The sequence below is a fragment of the Maylandia zebra genome, linkage group LG5, assembly GCF_041146795.1.
Source record: "Maylandia zebra isolate NMK-2024a linkage group LG5, Mzebra_GT3a, whole genome shotgun sequence".
Lineage (NCBI taxonomy): Eukaryota > Metazoa > Chordata > Actinopteri > Cichliformes > Cichlidae > Maylandia > Maylandia zebra.
In genome coordinates, this window is record NC_135171.1 from 26706942 (window position 1) to 26727355 (window position 20414).

The following is a 20414-nucleotide window of genomic DNA, read 5'->3' on the forward strand; positions in this document are numbered from 1 at the left end:
TATAAGCTGAAGAAAATGGATGGACGTAAAATAATATTCAAGCTAGTCAACAAATCCAAGTTACAATAATGTTTCAATTAATACTCTAGTATCATGCATTTATTCTCCATTTATTATACTGGAGCTTTGACCTGTTCAAGTAAGAATCAGCAGCAATGTATCCCTCCCTGTGTTGTGTCCTTAGCGTTCTGATAAAACTGAATCTCAGTGAGCAAATTCAACTGGACCTCTCCATGATGTTTTAGTAATTGCGATCATTTGTGAGTTTGTTGTTTGTGTTTGTTGTTTTGACATTTAGGTAAATTGACCCTCAAGAGTAATCAGCCATAAACAGTTGGAGAAGTCATTTGAAATTTGATTGGTTTTTGCCTCCTTACAGGAAAGCAGACTCAGTGTCACAGATGATACCCTCACACTTCAAGCAGAACATTTGGTGCTCTTTGAGGTTACCATAGCTACCCAACACAGTGAGACTGGATGTCCATGATGTTGGTCAGCTCATAACTAGTGATGCATGCATGTATTCTGTGTCAAAGCAAACAGCCCATAATAATCTACCGCATCATGTGTCGAAGTGAGCTAAGCGGGAAAAATATCAGGTCATGTAACATGCTCCTAAATTTTAGTAAAGAGAGGGAAATTTGGGGGAGCAAACTTTAGTTTGGTGCACTACATTGTTTGGCACTGTTCGTGGAACAAAGCAACAACAATGAACAAATTAGCGAATTTTAAAGGTTTCATATCCTAATAAGTACTGAAGTCTCTGTGCTTGTGTTGAAAGGCAATTTATCTCTGAGTTCTCTTGCGCTAATTCACAGTTTATGAGGCTTGCCTTTGGGTCTTCACCAGCAGTTAACCACTTTCATAAACAGTGGGACTCTTTCCTAATTGCTGCAGGCTATGGTGGATGCAGAAATATTACACTTGATACACTGTTATAGTTAAAAAAAAAAAGGGGGGGGGGGGGGGGGGTGAGCAGATTAAGTCTACAAAAAAAAGATATTGGATGTGTCTTTTATGAAACTTCAGTGTCGATGATTAATATTACAGATTCTACTTCTGCAACCCACAAAAGAATGTTACACCTATAAAGAGAAACATATAATCTGTCTACATTTCAGTTGAATGAGCTGACCTTTAATCAAATAAATATGTTCCTTGCAGGTACTGGGTGGTACCAAGAGAGAGATATAGGTCACTACAACATCCGCATAATGAAGATGATATATATATATATATATATATATATATATATATTCAGAGTATTCCCAGTGATGTATTCACTTTGGGAAATGCAGTATAATAATCCTTCTAATTAATCATGGGATGGAAAATAACCGTTAGTTACTCAATACTTGAATGGGTGTTATTCTCTCACATATGTATATTTGTGTTCCAGTCTGATTTTATTTATTCCCTCGACAAAACAGTCATACGTGAAAATTATGAATAGATTATAAAACATGCATAAAGCCGTTTGCTAATTTTCAACCATATCTCTCTGCCTTCCTACACACCTCTGGTATCAAATGATGGTTGTCATGGCAACAGGCTCACAAGCAACAACAGGGCTTTTGGAAGACAAATACATATCAGCATAACAGAAAATCTCTCTTATCCACATTTTCTGTCTACAAACCTGTCTGAACTCTGGTAACGAATGCTAACATGGTTCACGTGGTTCATTTTTCCCCTGTCATGAACAAATTTCCATGTAAACTCTGTAAACGTGGGCAAATTGGTGGGTTTTGGCCACTGAAAATACGTGACATTTAAAGAACGCATGGAAAGTGTCTTATTGGTGTTCGGTACAGCAGGACAGGCGTATGTAATGAATGTAATGAGGAAAGCTGGCGCCTTTCTGTTTGAAGTTTATGATCAGTGTGAACTCCTTGGACTGCTCTGGTGTTTCCTTTGGGTATAAGGAGAAATTTGAGTATTTCATACTTGAAAAACAAATATAACTCAAATAATATAATTTTAATATTGAAATATAAGTAGAATTTAAATGAGCCTTTAAGATTTTTATGCTTGATAGCAGTTATGACATAGTTCTTAATTGTTATTGTTGTCGACTTGACCATAAGCTTAGCACAAGAAAGTCTGTTTAAAACATCTACTATATTGGACAAGGTATACAGCACATATACCAATGGTTTTGTCCATTCATTCCAAATTCTTTCAAGGCATTTAAATATATCACATACTGTAAAATTGCTTCCAAAACTGGGACATGGTGTGAAATTTAAAAGTTGACACATTCTCAGCAAATGTTAAGTGTGACTTTTACAGGCTGACGGAGCCAAAACTATTGCTACATTGTTCCTGGGCAGGAAACTAGCAAAGCAGGAAATTCTTCCAACACTTGTTAACAGCCTTGAAGGTAGGGGACTGGTCAGCCAGGTTATCAGCCAATCCCAGACTTTTTCAATGAAACATTTTTGCTAGTTTATACATACTTTATATTTTGTTTATGCAACTAAGACAGCAAATATTATAGCCGAATAGATAAATATGACCATTTAGAATATTTGCTATTGAGATAAGACACTCACATATACTTTAATTAAAATGAAAAACTGATCAAATCAAATGCCTATTAATATATGTATATTGATATTTCTGCATTGTATATATGCATTATTTATGTAAATACGCGTATTAACCCATTAATAATTAAATTAAATTAAATTAAAATCTAAATTTTGCTACCCCATCTTTCCTGTCCAACCATGGTCCAAATATTTACAGGTTTATGTAAACAATTCAGGCTGCTCCATAACAGAGTGAAAAAGAAGCTGTGTAACAATTCTGTATACATATACAAAGCATACAGTAGACCAGGTGTGAGCAATTAAGATTCCTGGGGGCCATGTGAGAAACTGGGACTGTTGTGGAGGATTGCACCAATAAGCTAAACACAGTTCTGCTCAATATTAATTTGATCTCTTTATGAACTGTTACTGGTAAGAGTGGATGTTGCAATTAAGCCCTAATTGTGGCCCGCTGGGAAAAATCAATTGCTCTGCCCTGCAGATGAACAAAGATGTATACAAGAGTAAGTACTGAGACTACATGTAAGAAGTTCCCTTTAGTGTTGGATACACTATAGGGGCTAACTTAGCTTCTTATTTCTTCTTATTTATAAACACAAAGAAAGCCTCAGATTGATCTATGTTTGTAAGAAATTTGGTTAAGGTCCATCATGTATTAGGTTTGCCCTAATAACTGGGGAGGTTGGTTTGATGGAGTTTATACTCTCTGTTGTACAACCTTGATGAACAACAGTAATGACTCAGTGTTCTTCTTGCAATAGACCCTTTTAATAACAGCCAATCTGGACTGAAAAAGTAGTTAATAACACCACAGGTGTTACTAATTAAACTAATTATGACACCGTAAAGAGAACAAAAGACACATTGCATTAATGTAATTAGGAACAACTTTGTCTAACTGTCATGTAATGTCACAATGATTGAAGTGTTAAGAGTTTATTTCAGCTCAATCTGGATGTTTAAGGTTTGTCTTATGGGTTGTATTACTGTCTGATTGTTCCATATTTAAGTTTAAATAGAAAGGAAATCCATTAGCATGCCATGAGTTCAGGATTTTATTCTGTCACCTGAAAACACCATGGGCCAAAGATGTATCCATAAATAACCAAACTCAGTGTGGAGAAGCATAGCATAGCACAGAACAGCACAGTGCCAAGTAGGTCACATCATTCAGAATAAGAATGCTGAATAAGAACTTGTTTTTATTGTAATTATGAGCAACTAATGTACATTATTAAATCATTGTACTAAGGTAATGACGCGTTTCCTTCACTCTATGTTATTATATTTTTAATAGGACATTAAAGGACAACATTGTGTTTTTCCCTTTGTTGGTGCATCAACGGTTAGCCTGTTCAATAATAATAAAGTCAGTAATAAGATATAATGCATGCACAAAGCACATATCCAGCATGAAAGAAGTGCATGCCCATGAATACCTATAAATCACACACAGGTTTGCAAGGTGAATCACATCAATCGCGTTTTAAACCCATTAAATGATGGTAAACTTGATGGTAAAATAAAAACAAACATAATTTATTTTATTGACAGTATTTTATCACACATTCACATTAAAGAAAGTATTTATCAGCTAAAAGGAATTCTCCATTATTTTAGTTATATAATAACATATTTGGCATATACATAAAAAATACCTTCTAGCTGTCACTATGGAAGCTAATTCTAACCAGGAATTCACAGTAGGCACAACTTTGTGAGCCTATCCACTGAAATAGAAGGAGGATAAAAGGAGTCAGGGACAATGAATCTGTGTGACTGAAGTTAAAACTGTAGGAACGTACGCATGATGTTCAGAGTTTCTATGTGCATATACATTTTCATGGTTACCCGTGCCACTGAGTCATCAGAGTGCATGAGTTTTGATGGCAATGACTGGATATGGTATTAGAATGCATTCAATATTTAATCACATTTAATTAGATTTGTTTTGTTATCATAATAACACATTCAGCATGTGGATGAATACTGTAATCCACATGTGCGTTTTGTAAGCCAGAAAATGCATTAGCGCACTGATGACGGCTAATGAAAAACTCCAAATGGGGGAAAAAAACAAGAACAGTTAACTGTGTACATGGCCTTGTGGTTCTAAAGCACTTTCATTGCTCTGCAAATTTGTGTTTGCTTTTCAATATAATCCCATCTGTGGAGACATTCACTCAGAGAGCAGAGACAGGAACAAACAGAACACTTCTCTCCATCTGTGACCTCCCAACTCCTCATCCTCCCTCTGAATGCATTGCAACAATGGAGAAGCGCAAGGGAGAGGGAGGAAGACTGCCTCGCTATTCAGGTAGCTACTGATGGTACACAAGCTCAAGGATAGAGGACTGAGTTCAGAGAACAGACGTGCGAAAGCGTGCAACATGTATGCAAGATATTCTGAAAATAAAAGGGATTTTTAACATGCAAAGGACTCAGTTACATTAGTCCATTACTTAGGAACAATTTCAATAGTATCATGAAAATACCAGATCACCTAGGATGTATGATTTTGCAATTAAATAAAAATGAAGCACTTTAGAGCACTGTGAAATTCATTCCTTTTGACTGCATAATATGCTGTAATTTGAAATATTGAGTAAATATTATGTCATACAGAAGACTTTAAATTTGATTTATTAAATGTTACATGAATGTATACAAAGGTAAACAAGAAGAAAGCTGATGACCCTTATGCAAACTTATTAGTAAGTAATTAAGCTTGCACAGTCTTGTTATAGAGTCATATTTCCTTTCTCTGTCTCTCTCAGCCCAGTTTTTTTCTATTTTCTGAGCAACATCTTGAAAAATAGGGAGACCTTGATCAATGATGAAAACCTCAGACTGCGAATTGCATGCACAGCCCAAACAGCTGCAGGGAGTAGCTCAACAACTGTGAATCAGGTAAGTTTCTTTTATTTTCTCTCACTTCCCCGGCCGTTTTTATACCAAGTGATGTAATGCAGATCACTTGCAACTTCACTAAATCACCATACAGTATCATTACCATTATATCAGTCACAGACAAACCGCAGGAAGCTTGTTCTGCAGAAGTTTGTTGCCTCTCTGGAGTTTGAAGATCAGCCTCCAAATGCAGTTCTTTTTAATTCACTCTTGTTTATCTGTATATTAAAAAACTCAGAGGAGTGTGTCTGATCAGATACCTCCAACATAAAAAGCAAATGCTGAACATGTCACTCAGCTCATCATCATCAGCCAAAATAAACTGGCAACTGCATCCGTGACATTACAAACGGTGGAACATTTAGAATTTGGCACCTTATCCGTTCCTTCAGCTTCTAATTTTAAACAAAAATGTCTCTATTCATGTGCAGTTATTCTGGAAGATTCTACAGTGAACTTGCATTGCATATCTATGAAACTATTTAATTTATACTAAATTATCATTATTTTATTTTAGCTATGAAACTGAATACACAAAGTAAGCGTGCAAATTATGTTTGTTATGTGTTTAGATCCACTGAAATCTTAAAGTTTGTTACTTCTCTGGTCCAGTTTGCCACAGATCACACAACAGCTGCTGTATGATACTTGCAGATTTCAACCAACTCTGCTCCAAAACCAGGGCAGTGTGAAATAAAAGTTTAAATTATTTATAAATATATACTGTTGTAGACAACAAAAGGAATTTTAGACCAGACACTTTAGGGGTCTGCTCTCTGTTCAGTTGAGCTATTCCCCATCACTGTGGGTTTGGATAGGAAGGTGTTTGTGTGGCTGTGTGTGCAAAGAGAAGGAGGAACATTCAGTATTTAGTGGTTCTGAATAAACAGACCAGCTGAAATGATGTGCTTATGCTGAGGGTTGCTTTGAAATTGTATTGTTAGTTATACAATAATATTCGTTAATGATTGCCCCTCCATCATTTAACTTCTTTTCCTCCTAATTATTAATGTGTATTATACGTACTACATGTACTATATTTACTGTTTATAAGGTTGGGGAAACTCAAAACATAATATCCACAACTTTTTGACATTTACTTACCTGGATGGCTGAGCATGCATCAAGAAGCTCCTGTTGGAAAAAATACCAATGTCTGCTATTGTTCTGTCCTCAGGCTTAAACTGGTATGGACTAATGCCACGTTTACATTTACATTTGGAGTTGCTGGTTGCAAACAGCATTCATTTCAACTTTAAAGTCATTATGACATCAGGAAACAGAGGTTTCCCTGATGTTTGGTATATCTGATTTGAAAAGTAAGTCAGAAATTTATTAGATTGCTTTGTTCGTGTGTGTGCGTGTATGTGTGTGAAAAACAAACAAACATGGGTACGTTCTAAAGAAAATACATTCACGTTGCATAATTTGGATTATGGGATTATGTGTTTGAAGAACATCAACATCAATCTCGGAAATATTAGGAGCATTTTATTTAAAATCCTTCTGCAAGGCCACCAATTACACAAAATTCAGTAACAGATCACAGGGCAACCCATTTTAAGCTATGTAGATGTCCTAGTGGTAGTGCCGGTCATCAGTTTCTTTAGTTTCAGTAAGCAACAAATGAGTCAACTGTGGCTTCAACTGAAGTCCATTAAGAGATCTGTTTATTCACACATAGTCGGCCGAGCACATTTACTTTCACTTTTTCCAACATACTTCACATTTGTAGTGTCTTTTTGTAGTGCCACACCTGACAGTTGCTCAGCACATCTGCCGAAATCAACACGCAAAGAGAAATTTTGTCACAGGAGAAGAAAAAATCACTCTGATTTCCATATCATAAGAAAAACAATGTAAAAAAAAACTTTTTCGTTCCCAAAATTGATTTCACTTTTTATTTAAAATCCATGCTATGTCACAAATCTTTATTTTTTGTAAAGACTGATGGTTTATAGCGCTTGTCTAAAAAAGCTTAACCCTGAGTCTGAGGAACAGTTAAGCTACGTGCTGTGTCTTTCTACTGCTTTAGGTTCATTGAGTTGAAGCTTTGAGTGCTTACTGCATGAGCTCGTGCTCATCACATACTGTCTAAAAATACATTTTTAAAATGATCTGAATAGAAAAGGTTGATAACAAAACCATTTTTTAAATTCCTGTAGGTCATTAGTAGCATACAATCAAAATAGATCCTATGCATGCTTCAGCATGACTTAAATAAAGGCATCTTACACAATGTTCATAGGGGGGAAAAAACAGATTCTCTTTAGTCTTTAGGCCAGCTCATTAGATTTTTTCCCCCCAATATCTGGACCTGATCGTAACCAGAGCTTGTCATTATTGCTACCACCTTTACAGTACCTAAAGGCAAGGGATGGAAAAAGAAAATCTTTATTTAGATCCATAAATTATTCATAGAGTATTACAAATGCTAGATACACAGATTAGGTAGAGGCATGCAGTTTTCACTCTGGTTGAGCTAACATTATTCAGACTCAAACAGTTTGTGTTTTTCCTCTCATCTACCTGGCAGAGAACAAGCGCTGCACTGCCTCAGACCTGTGTCAATGCACTCAGCATCATTTTCATCTTTGGCTTTGACGATCCACTTTCATGAAGAACTTTTGTACTTGCTGCGGTGCTCTGAATAAAATTTTAAATTGATTTTTTAAAAAGCTGGAATGTTCCTGTTTGCCCATCTGCTGTAGGTTTTTTCATACTGTTTATTCACAATAAGACTTTTTGGAGAAGATTATATGGAATCAAGCATTTTGTATAAAACCCCGCTTGACTGTGGAAGCTACTGAAAAGATCCGATCGGTCTTTGGTTCAACAAAAATAAATGGAGCAATAACAAAACTCAACTATCTTTGAACTGAATTCATTGCTCTTGGTGGAAAGCTAGTCCGTGAAAATAAACTATCAGTTTGAAACCACATTACAGCGTCAGTATAGAAGATTAAAATCAGTGCCCATATAATAAATGACCTTCAAATGTCCTATGTACTATGGAGATTATTTTAATTAAAAGCAAAAGACACAGAAATTCATCAAAATGCTTTGCAGGTTACATTTTGCTGATTGAAATGAAAAGACCGTAATGTGTTACATTCACTCAGTGAAACTGTGAATCTGGTTCTCTGAGGTTTAGTTAAATATAGTTGTACCGATTGTGCGGCACCTTTGTGTGGAGACGACTGCTGTAGTGCAGAACATCACTGCACCAGCAACTCAAGTTTTCTTCAGAATAAGGCATTTGTTGCCCTCTAGTGATAATTACAAGCATGGATGTGTTTCCACACAGGACAAAAAGCTCACTTTCATAACTCTGGGCCCAGAGCTTTTTTTGTATGAGCGGCTCCAAATTTGTGTCGACTGAGTTATTTTACATGTGTGATGTAAGATGCACACGTGTATTCTTTTTAAATCTACATGCTACAGACCTAAATAAAACAATTTAAGTTAGCCCATATGGCAAAACAATTGTGGTGCAAATATGAAAACTGTTAACCCCTGAGCACAAGTCACTGTTCATATGCCCCCAAAGTTTAAGGTACTGATTTAGAGACATTTAGAGACACGTACTATATGTGTGAATAACACCATGTACGTACCACTCAACCCTGTTCTGCAAGTCTAAGAACAAGGCTCTATTTTACATTCATTTTGTCTCATTCACGCTCGTGTTATAGAAAATAAGTCAGCATGCTGCTTCTATTTTGTCACAAAAAAAATTTAGTAACCAGTATGAACCTTCCAGTGGGGTTTTTCCCTCCAGTTAGAGTTTATAATGCCTACAGTGTCAAATAAATCAGTAGCAAAATGTTCAGCGTGCTCGGGTTTATACACATAAAAATTTTTATAAGCTGTCCTTTTCTCTTGTATGTTTTCCAACTCTGGATGCCGTGATCCTGCCAAAGAGCTTTGTGTCATTGCACCTTCAGCTGCTACCATTAGAGTCTGTGTCCAAGTCTGAGGTTGTGGCTTCACTTCCAACTAGGGAGGGGTAAGGCCTTGGCTGGTCTAAGTTGACGTAGGTAACCTTCAAACTGATGTAGTGCTCTCCTTTCAGATTGGACAGGATGCGCTGCACTTCGGTAGCCAAGCTATGGAAGGTAGGTCTACACTCAGGCTCCGGGTCCCAACACGCCAGCATGATTACATAGCTGTGGAATGAATAATTGCGTAAATTATTGAATGAAAAGCTGAGTAAGTAAAAGAGTAAGCAGGTGAAGACACTACTGAATAACGGGCATTGTTTTTTCTCAAATACAAAGTAGCATAGGATTAAATCCCTGTGATTTAGAGGTATGCAGGGTGGAATTGAGGCCACTAAAGACATCAACGTTACATAATGCCGACGTAGGACAGTTTTCCAATTTCATTGCACTATTGTACTATGTATGACTGTGCAATGACAATAAAGAGTTATCTTATCTAATAATGCCCATATGCTACGGGATAGTGAAAGGGTGCTAATTCTTACAGGGTGTCTGGGCAATACTGTGGCTGCAGAAGCCGACGTCCCTTCAACAAGTACTGCGTGATGTCATAGGGGTCCACCTCTGGATACGGGCTAGCACCTCTGGTTAACAGCTCCCACAGTAAGATGCCATATGACCACTGTGAAACAGATAAAGAATAATATATTGTATGTATATTGATTGATTGATTGATTGATTGGTTGAGTGATTGATTTAAAACAGGGCTGCCCAATCCCAGTCCTCAAGAGCTACTATCCTGCAGCTTTTAGATGCATCCCTACTCCAACACAGCTGAATCAAATGGCTTGATTACCTCTTCAGCATGCCATCATGTTTGGCAAAGGCCTGATAACAAGCCATTCATTTGATTCGGGTGTGTGGGAACAAGGATGCATCTAAAAGCTGCAGGATGGTAGCTCTCGAGGACCGGGATTGGGCACCCATGATTTAAAATGATCTTCATTGGCTTGATTAATTAGGCACACTTACAACATCAGACTTGGTTGTGAACTTCTGTGTTTGCAGGCTTTCGATGGCCATCCACTTTACAGGGAGCTTCACCCTTTTGTGATCTTGAATGCTGTAGTACTCCTTGGCATAGACGTCTCTTGCCATACCAAAGTCAGCAACCTTTACTGTGAAGTTTTCATCCAGCCTGTCAAGACAAAACATCTTAAGAATGGACTATCTAGTTCAAATAACATATTTCTACTTTACATTTCTAACATGTAGACTAGCACGTGTACAACGAGTGTCAGTGAATATCAACCATGTTCTCTATGATGAGATCTAATGGTGTAAGCTTATACATGTTGAGTAAGCTATGTGTTTAACATCTAAACCAGCGGTCCCAACCTCCAGGCCAGTCCGTGAGTCGTTTGGTACCGGGCCGTGAGAGTTAAGGTTCGGGTGTGAAATTTATGGTTTTCGGGCTTTTTAGCGTTTTTTATTATTTATTTTATTTTTCCCGTGTGTTATGAATAAATTTTCCTTTTTTTGGTATCGGTACTTGTTTTATTTTGTTGTATTCATCTGCAACACCTTAAAGGCCAGTACATGAAAAAATTGTCGGACATAAACTGGTCTGTGATGCAAAAACGGCTGGGGACCTCTGATCTAAACTATCTTTCATGTAGAAAAAAGAATCTAAAATAAAAATGATTTTTTTTTTCAAAATCATGTTAATGTACATTTGTCACTTTTATCTAATACTTTTTTTTAACATTGCAGAAAATAACTAATAATTTTAAAAGATGCCTGAAAGCTGATGAATTTATTAACAAGCTTTGCAATGAACATCAAATTATTTTCATGAAATAATTTCATTTTGCTATATACAACTGACTACAACAATGTGTTCACAAATTTAAAACGGCTAAAACTGCAGAATTATTTCCCCTTATGGCCAACAACAAATACGTTTGCTTGTAGTGAGTCAAAGTCTTTCATATCAAGGCCAGTAATCAGTGCATGAGTCACACTCACATGCAGTTACGCGCAGCCAGGTCTCTGTGAACAAATTTCTTTTGGGCTAAGTACTCCATTCCCCTGGCAACCTGAAGACCAAACCCAATCAGGTCTTTCACTGTTGGATTCTGTAAAGGACAAAGAGTTTGTAAAAACAAAAAAAGAGAGATCTAAGGACAAAACTTGTAATGGCGTGAATAGAGCATCTTCACAGTCCCCACAGTTTAATTTACCCTGTTCTTAGAACGGATGAAATGGCGCAGATCTCCATGCTTCATATATGGCAGAACCACCAGGGGGAGCCCTTCTTTGGGCAGCATGATACCCAACAGTGACAGTATGTTAGGGTGGTTAAAGCCTTTCATAATGATCCCCTCTCTGAGGAACTGGTCTACTTCCTGGAAATCTGTTATCCCTGTTAATAAAACACATATAATAAAATACTTTAATCTACCAGCCAGCAGCTCACAAAACACCAATTTCTTTTATGAAATAAACTGATATTCACTTACTGTTCAGTGATTTAATAGCACAGTGGATTTCTTTCTTGTTGCTGTCTAACAGGTATCCATGATAAACTGTCCCAAAGTGACCTATATTAGAAGAAAATTGCCTTATAGGAATTCTGTGCTAAATTGGCAAATTAGTAATAACAATTGTACAATACTGAGGTTCACCTTTGCCAATAATCTGACTATCCTCAATTGAGAGCATCTCAGGTGGGATTAGCACATCTTTGACCTCTTCAAGAATATTGGAATTCAGGCTAACCATTGAGATATTGTCTCGTGGCATCAAAGGAACAGATAGATGATCAGAGCTGGCACTGTACAATAAACCCTGGAAAGCCAGTCCTGCTGAACCTGAAGTTTGATAGTAAAGATCTATTGTAATGCATTAGAGAAAAAACATAAACAGGCAAATAAATAACTGATAAAATCTGAGTACATGCGAAGAATGAAAAGCATGAAAGTATTTAATGGACTGGGATAAAAAAAAAAGATTATCTATGCTCAAGTTTATATAATGTTCCTCAATAATAATAAATGTTCCTAAATAACTTTATTAGTCAGGTTGTTCTTTGACACATTAAACTGAATCAGTTCATGGCTTGAATCTCTCACCCTGTCTGTAGTCATCTGTTGGAGAAGAAGAATTATTGTTGCTCAGGCGTAGATTATGTGACATCATCGCTGATAAGCGATTCTCTATGGTGGCTGGAGGGGAGAATTCAATCAATCAAAATCAGTTAACAAAGAAAAATCATAGAGAGAGACAGGACAAAATACATTCTGAAGGTGTGCATATAAATTTAAAATAATAGCATGGTCATTTTTATAACAGTTTTTAGAATACACAGTTACAAGGTGCTTCATGCCACCTGCTAGAATATGATCTCAGTGGATTAGCTGAAACCTTATGTCATGAGCTTGGCCATGTAGAGCTTTTTATATATAACTTTTTTTACTAAATTGTGAATGACACAAGGGAAGAATCCACTGAGGATAATGTGTGAAGCACCGGTGAGCCGAAGGTCGGCTAAGAACGACTGACAGATGCATGTAATTAAAATTTGTTGCAAGATTGCTTAGTAAAGTATGTCAGTTTATTGAAATGCATCACAAAATAGCAAAGTCTTTCTCACCTCTCTTTTTTTTCCTTAAATTAATCATAACAATTAATGCAAGGGCAGCTCCTACTACCAGTGCGGCAATGATGCCCAGGACAATGCCTGCAATCGCATTGTTGTTGAAGCTGTCATCAAAGAGCACTGTACCCATATCATAAACGTCATGGTTCACAAACACCTGCAGCAGTGGAAAATATGATCCCTCTTGTTAAATACATTTATTTAAATATGAGTCTCCATAAGTGATTTAGGATGGCTTAAACAGATGATTCTTACCCTAACAGGGAGCCCGTTGCTGGGAACAACCAGGCCTTTAGGAATCCTGCAGGTCAGCTCATTTTGCAAAACCTGCGCTTTGCAGACCGCATCACCAATGGTCATTGTGATCTTCATACATGTTTGTACTGCATCCAATTTTTTATGCTGTTACAAATTGAAAAAGGGTTTAAATATTAAAACACAAGCAGTAATTGTTGTCTTGTGAAGAATGCAACTACTGTTCCTGAGGTTTTTGTACAAACAGCCAAACAAATGACAGAGCAGGAAAAACTGCACATGAGTGTGTGAACATACATGCAGTGAAACCTCGTCCTCTCCTGGTTTTAGAAGTAATATACTGTCATCGTTTTCAAAGGGAATGACTTGGGCATTAGGGTAGTAGGAAAAGTTACTTTTCCAGGCGTCATTTTCCCCATCTATGTGAATAGAAAGCACTCCAGTTTTAAAAATGGTATCTGGAATTTGTTCTGGAAAAGCAGGAACCCAGCACTCCATGTGTGTGGCATTTCTTGTGCCACTGCAAACCTGAGGTAAAACAAAAAAATAATATGCTGTTTGCAATCAAGTTAAAATTAATTAACTGAAAAATGTAACTGCATTAGAAAAAAATCCCAGTAAAGTTTTACAAAACCTTACTTACCTGTTGAAGACGCTCACTGAAGTGAGATTTCAGAGTGTACTCAACCACAATTTTGTTAGCAACATCAAGATTCTGACCTTCTATCACCAGCTTGGAGCCTCTGTAAGGCAATATAAATTAGCATGCCTGCTAGTTTTGATGAGGAACTTGGTGGTAAGCCTATTAGTTAGACCAGTTTAGTGTCATACCTTTGGAAACTGCAATTCGGAAACACAGAGTTTATAACAGGATTATTCTTGTAGGAAAACATCTTAGTGTCATTCACTTGAAGGCTGTCAATAATGACTTTCACAGGTAGTTCCCCAACAGCCTCAGCAGCTTCTGTGTGGCAGACGATTGAAGACAAAGTCCCCTTTCCTTCAGAAACACTGAAAGCAATAGAAATTCAAATAACCAACTATACATAACTAAGGCTACCTGCTTAAATGCACAGCAAAACCAATGTGTTGTAGCGTCTATGTTACTCACTTTTGAATGGTGCAGTTTTTATCTCCAATTTTGACATTTCTTGTTACTCCTGTGTTAAGATATCTGCCTCTTAATGTAACCACTGTTCCTCCAAACAAGGGCCCGTAATCAGGCTTGATTTCTGTTATGCTGGGTGTCTAATAAGAAACACACAAAGTAAATCACATCGTGATTCCAAAATGCATTACAGAAATTATTTCTGATAATTAGAAAACAGAGAGTTTATAACAGGGTGGTGCCATTTAAAAATTGATCTCACCACAAATGACAAGCCAGAAATCTGAGCTGTGCCTTCAACTGAGAAAATGCCCTCCACCTCTCCCTCATTCACTTCCAGAGTGATGTTGAGTCCCTGGTTTGGTGTCTCTTCCCTGATTTTGCACACCAGTCTGTATTAGAGACACAGGGAATGGCATGTCTGTTAGTTCTATGAGAGAATATGAGCCATCTGATGTTTCCCATAAAGGGATAACAAACGACTAACAGAATAAAAGACAAATCATGTGAGAGAGAAGATAAAAGTTAATGACATGCAAGAGCGTCATATTTACGAGTGGCGACTGAAAAGAGGGTCGTCAAGGTTAAGTGCTCAGAGCATTATGAGAACTCCCCGAGCTGTTTTGCGTATAGCAGCATACAAGACTATGGTCGATGATCAGCCCTTATTAAAGCTATGAAAAGTTTCATTCAGGAAAACTTATATATCTAATCTGCCTCCTGAAACCAAACTAGAACTGAGTCCACAGGAGCAGGCCTAATAGCTCAAGGCTCTACCTTCTACTCTACTTTTGGAAACTCTAGGAAAAAAAATAAGCCTGTACTCTGAGACCCAAGAGGACAACTAAATTCAATAAGGACGAACTGTAATCACTCGACCGTGGCTCAGGGGGTTGGGAATCGCATCTGTAACCGGAAGGTCGCCGGTTCGATCCCTGGGCTCTCTGTCCAGGTCGTTGTGTCCCTGGGCAAGACACTTTACCCTACTTGCCTACTGGTGTTGGCCAGAGGGGCCGATGGCGCGATATGGCAGCCTCGCTTCTGTCAGTCTGCCCCAGGGCAGCTGTGGCTACAACTGTAGCTGCCTCCACCAGTGTATGAATGTGAGAGTGAATGAATAGTGGTATTGTAAAGCGCTTTGGGTGCCTTGAAAAGCGCTATACCAATCCATTACTCATCTGCCTGTTTTCCTTAGTGTTGCTTTTCTGTTCTTGACATCACTACGCTGTCAGTCTCAACGCTGTTATTGTCATTCTTGTCCAATAATCTTTTTCCCTGCCTCCTCTGAGCCAATCAGCCCCAAATTATTGTTTTGCACAAAAATTTGACCAAAGATGTCACTGAGATGTTAAGAACAGAAGTTTATATGTCTGAAATAATACATCAGTTATATAACCAATAAAGAGCTCAATACCATCATTTTTTAATTAAGTCTGAGCAGCACATTGAGCAGCACTTCCAACACGAGGAAATGGACTACACGTGGGATTGAACTACTCACCTGTTACTATTGCTCTTTTCAGGCAGGACATCACACACGGTCCCCGAGCCCACAGTAACGATGTGGGTTTTGCCGCTGATGATGGGCGGCCGCAGAACAGACTGAAATTCTGATCCGCACAGCGTCACTTCAGTCACACCACCAGCAGGGACCATTTTAGGAAAAAACTGGAAAAATAAAATTACCAACATAAATCAGTAGCTAATTATGTGTATGTATAATCAGTGTGACTGGAGGAACTTTATGACTCATTTTGTTTAACCATGCAATGGCTTATCACAGAGTCACACAGAGTGACAGATCTACCTCTGTTATGATGGGTCCGCAAGACTTTTTGTTCCACTGTGAGCTACACTCCTCCTGCCTTGAGCAGATTCCCGAACACCAGCCACAGTTCATGAAAAACGGAGCGTTCAAACACATGGGGCACGTCTTAAAATGTGCACACCCTGGTCCTGTAGAAGGCACCCTGAACATCTTGATCGTGGAGAGAGTAAGATGAGGGTGTTATAAAAGACATACAAGGGAAAATTCATCAAGAGATAAGCAGTACCTGTGGCAGGTATTACGAGTGTTACCTTATTTCCAACCACAAAGAGAAGTGAATCCTCAGAGTACACAGCTGCGTTCCTCGAAACTGCAGTCTCTCCCAGTGAATAGTTGGCAAAAATAATATGGTTATAGGAACTTAGAATCACCTAAACATGTGAAACAGAGAGGTAATGTCGCGAGGATTCATGGAAATCATAGCAAAAACATCTACATTCAGTACTTTATAATGCATTCAAACTTCAGCGTACTCTCCAGCCCAACACCATGTTATTACCTGGAGTATCCTCCCATCTGACGTGCCAAAATGGCCCACCGTATGAGTCTCAATCGTGTTCACCAGAACTGAAGTAAACAGTACATTTCTCATCTCACTGTTGAAGAGATCGACTCTGTAGTATGGCTTTGACACCAGAGTGGGCTTATCAGTGCATCTGCTATCAGAGTTCTGTACAAGCAGAAAAAACATGTTTACACATGGACAGCTCAAGGAGTTTCATCTTCAGCATATCTGCCTCTATCAGCACTGGGCTCATTCTAGAATAAGTACCGGTACATGAAGACGTGTTTGTGTGACAAGAAAAAGGGATGGAAAAAAATTCTTAATTGTATTCATTTATAGAGGAAGTGCTGTAGTTTCCTCCAGTCATGGTAACAAGCCGTGAGTGGAAAGTCATAAAACAGCAGTGACCTCAGCGTTGTTGACTTGGTGACTGTTTCTCAGAGTAGTTTCTGTCTTCTGCTGAAACTAAACATTTGCATGGTGGGCGTGCAAAACATGAGTTAGACTGGTTTAAAAAAAAGGTCAGCAACCAGAAAAAAAGCAGGATTTGCAAGACTGGTGAGGTAATTAAGCTGACCTGCCCCAGCATGCCCATATTTGAGTTCTCACTTCAATGTCCAATTTTTACACCATTTGAGCTTCTCAGACTTTAATGCTTAAATAGAAATGCAGTTCACTGTATTGAACACACCAGATTCAATAAGTAAAAATCTTGCCCCTCACTTCTTTCATATTCATCCTATTTCCTACTCAAATAGAGATGAGTACAGTCCAACACTGACCCTCCCCTTGAAGTTCCACATTTTTATCAGCAGGATTTATAGCTTGTGTTTCCTGGCACACATTCCCGTAGGTGTACATGCCTGTGGGAGCTCAAAGGACACAGACTGAGCGCCATAAAAGGAAAGACCACACCTTTATTTTATTTTGACGTGAGGAACCATAGCTACATTCAAGGTGTTTCAAGAGAGAGGTGTGCATGTTCTTATAAGGCTGAACCTGCCTTTACCGTCCAGTACCTTTCTCTTCTGTATTGGTTTGTGTATTTGGAAGTTGGGGAGGAAATATTCCACAGTGAAATCCACTGACCTGCTAGGACTGGAAGGACACGTGTGCTGCCCTGAGGCAGTTTGTGTCCTCTCAGTTATTTGTTTTAAAATGAAAAGAAACTGCAACTGTTTTTTTTACCAAAGCCTTGTACTACAAACAGTTCACACCTTTTCATTGAGAAAGACTGAAACTTACTGAGCAGTGACTGAAACAGAACAGAGTAATGGTGTCGCAACATGCAGGTCACACCAGTGACTCATCCATCCCTCCCTGTTCTCTCTCTCTCACACACACTCACCTTCATCAGATTTACCGCAGGCAAACATCATTTTAACTTTCAAGATTTATGGACTAACTTTAGTTTTACTTTGAATATACAATCCTTTATTGCTCAAGAAAATAATAATACTGTACTGTAAACCACTTTGCTCTCATCACAAATGACTTAATAATACAATGCTTGTCTGGACAAACCATTTCCTGTATGGGCATATAGTGATATTCTGATGACACTCGAGCATAAAAAAAAGAGTTACTCACTTCATGTGGGCAGTTCTCACATGGCTGGAAGTGGCAGAGACCTCTGGATAGCTGCTCTGTACTTGACTTACAGCAGGCCTCCTCACCAGCCTCGATTTCTTGGTTTATTTTAGTTAAAGGAAACGCACAGAGGGCTGAGTTCTTCTGAGGCTGGCCATGCTTGTTTACCTCCGCGAACACCCCATACAAAACATTTTCTCCCTCAGCTACCCTCAGCTCATCAGCCAAGTCCTTCCCAACTTGCCCGAAATGTGCTGCCTGTAATCCATTATAAACAGTACCCTTGAAAGTCCCTCTCCTTCTTCTCCTGCGCTTTGGCTCGTACCGACACTCCAAAATAAGCTCTCTGTACATCCACATCTCTGGATTAGAAATAGACAGTCGTCCCAGACGAGTCTGAAAAGCTGAATCGTTTTTGTAGGGATTTTCCCTCTGCAAGGAAAGAAAGTAGACATAATCCTTGGCAGAGAAACTGTAGATGTAGTTAATGCTGTAAGAGTCACGTAGTCCAGGAAGCACTGTCACGTTTGTGACCATGTCAAAGCCATCTTCAGTTGAAAGTGGCCTCAGCACTGATAATGACCTCCTTGGGTACGTCTGTGTTATTCTGTCATTGACAGAGGCTGCAACAAAGAAGTATGATGTCTGCCCATCTTCAGCGATCATGGCCTTGGTACCAAATGGGCTGGCCACACAGTCACGACAGTAGGTTGGAGAGTTCCTTTTTTTTGTGTATAAACATTGAGGTGCAGGAGCTTCAAGGGTAATGTCAGTAAAGTAACAGATCCCATACCGAGTACTTCCACAAATGTACAGGTATGGAACTAGATTTAGAGCAGGATCCAAAAGCAGAATCTCGTTGTCTGTATCCACTGGGTCCTCGGGTTGAACTTCTACATCGCATGCCAGACAGGTTTCACAATCAGGACTGCCTATAGGTCCAGTTTTCACCTCCCATATTTTATTCATAGAACTGTTGACTCCCACTACCGCATTCTGATATCCAATGTAAACTTGTTCATTATCCGGGTTCACTGCAATGTTCTGTATTGGTTTCTGGGTTTGGAAGTGGGGGAGGGAATATGTTACAGTGAAATCTATGGAACTCTGAGGTGTAGAAGGACATGTGTGCTGCCCCAAGGCAGTTTGTGATAGCATCCATATCCATACTGTCAACAAGGCAGTCAAACTGACCATTTCCACTTTATGGTCTGCTGTGAATAAATGCTACCTATAAGACAGTTTTCTCAAAGAAAACATTCTGGAGAACCAGCGGGAGCTCTGCAAGAAAAAGCAGAGAAGGAATGTTGAGATTTACCAGACAGGGAGCTGTACCACTGGATTCTCACATTCAGCCGAGATTCTCCACTTCATACTGTAAACATTTTAGCTTACTTAATCTGAGACACAGCTGGAGAACTGAGGAAGGAGGAAAGTATCAGCTGCTTTTTTTCTTTTTCTTTTTGAGGCTCTTGAATAAGCATTTCCTTATCTTCAGCTGCAAATGCCTCATTTTAAAAGGTAGTATTACCTAATATACGCAGTCACGGCATGTAAAACCCAACAAGAATTTGCGAGGATAACGATACAATCTAAAGCGGACAAGAAACAACGCGTTGTAACATGTGGAGAAACCATGGGAGCGTTCAGCCCACCAAAACTACACAAAATACATACAGAGTAACAACTACATTACATGTGTCAAATACACAAAAGTAATAGTTATTATCAGTGCAAAACGGTCATGGAGGCTTATAAAGGACTACGTTACTGTAAATTTCATATTACTATATGACATAACTTCTAATGAAAACCATGATACTACTACAGTTAGAATCATTTGTATTAACTCGAACTGTTTGGATAGGAATCATTAACATGGACCAATAGCTGAAAGTTCTCCGGAACCAATAAAATTTAAGAAATCTTTAACAACTTCTTTAACAAATTTGAATCCCTCAGAGATACGTATGCTAGTGAAGTTCCACTCACCTGACAGCGACTGAATACCTCTATCAATGAGTTTACACTGGCACTGAATTCCCCCATTCCTTTAAG

At 38.5% G+C, this 20414-nt stretch overlaps 1 protein-coding gene across 2 annotated transcripts; it reads right to left on the reverse strand.

The window, feature by feature from the left end:
• Positions 1–7118: 7118 nt before the first annotated feature.
• mst1ra (macrophage stimulating 1 receptor a) lies at positions 7119–20414 on the reverse strand. 2 transcript variants are annotated; one of them, XM_004548700.3, is made up of 21 exons: positions 20349–20414; positions 18357–19637; positions 16761–16931; positions 16513–16632; positions 16241–16411; positions 15935–16101; positions 14696–14825; positions 14437–14573; positions 14157–14336; positions 13969–14068; positions 13623–13853; positions 13326–13472; positions 13065–13227; positions 12544–12636; positions 12097–12282; positions 11932–12012; positions 11653–11834; positions 11438–11547; positions 10442–10607; positions 9955–10091; positions 7119–9634 (listed from the first exon to the last, which is right to left on the reverse strand). In XM_004548700.3, exons 2-21 carry the CDS (start codon positions 19551–19553, stop codon positions 9409–9411), a joined length of 4095 nt encoding a protein of 1364 aa, XP_004548757.1. In that variant the 5' UTR covers positions 19554–19637; positions 20349–20414; the 3' UTR covers positions 7119–9408. The 2 variants fall into 2 exon arrangements, with proteins under 2 accessions (XP_004548757.1, XP_004548756.1); XM_004548699.3 differs by having other exon boundaries at positions 12097–12303.

Excerpts from the sequence above, each read along its gene's own strand:
- mst1ra (XM_004548699.3), bottom strand. The coding sequence starts at position 19,553 with ATGGTCAGTTTGACTGCCTTGTTGACAGTATGGATATGGATGCTATCA. Across the intron at positions 16,102-16,240 it reads GCGGACCCATCATAACAGAG|TTTTTTCCTAAAATGGTCCC; the intron begins GTAGATCTGTCA and ends TTATTTTTCCAG. Across the intron at positions 14,574-14,695 it reads TTTCTGGCTTGTCATTTGTG|ACACCCAGCATAACAGAAAT; the intron begins GTGAGATCAATT and ends GTTTCTTATTAG.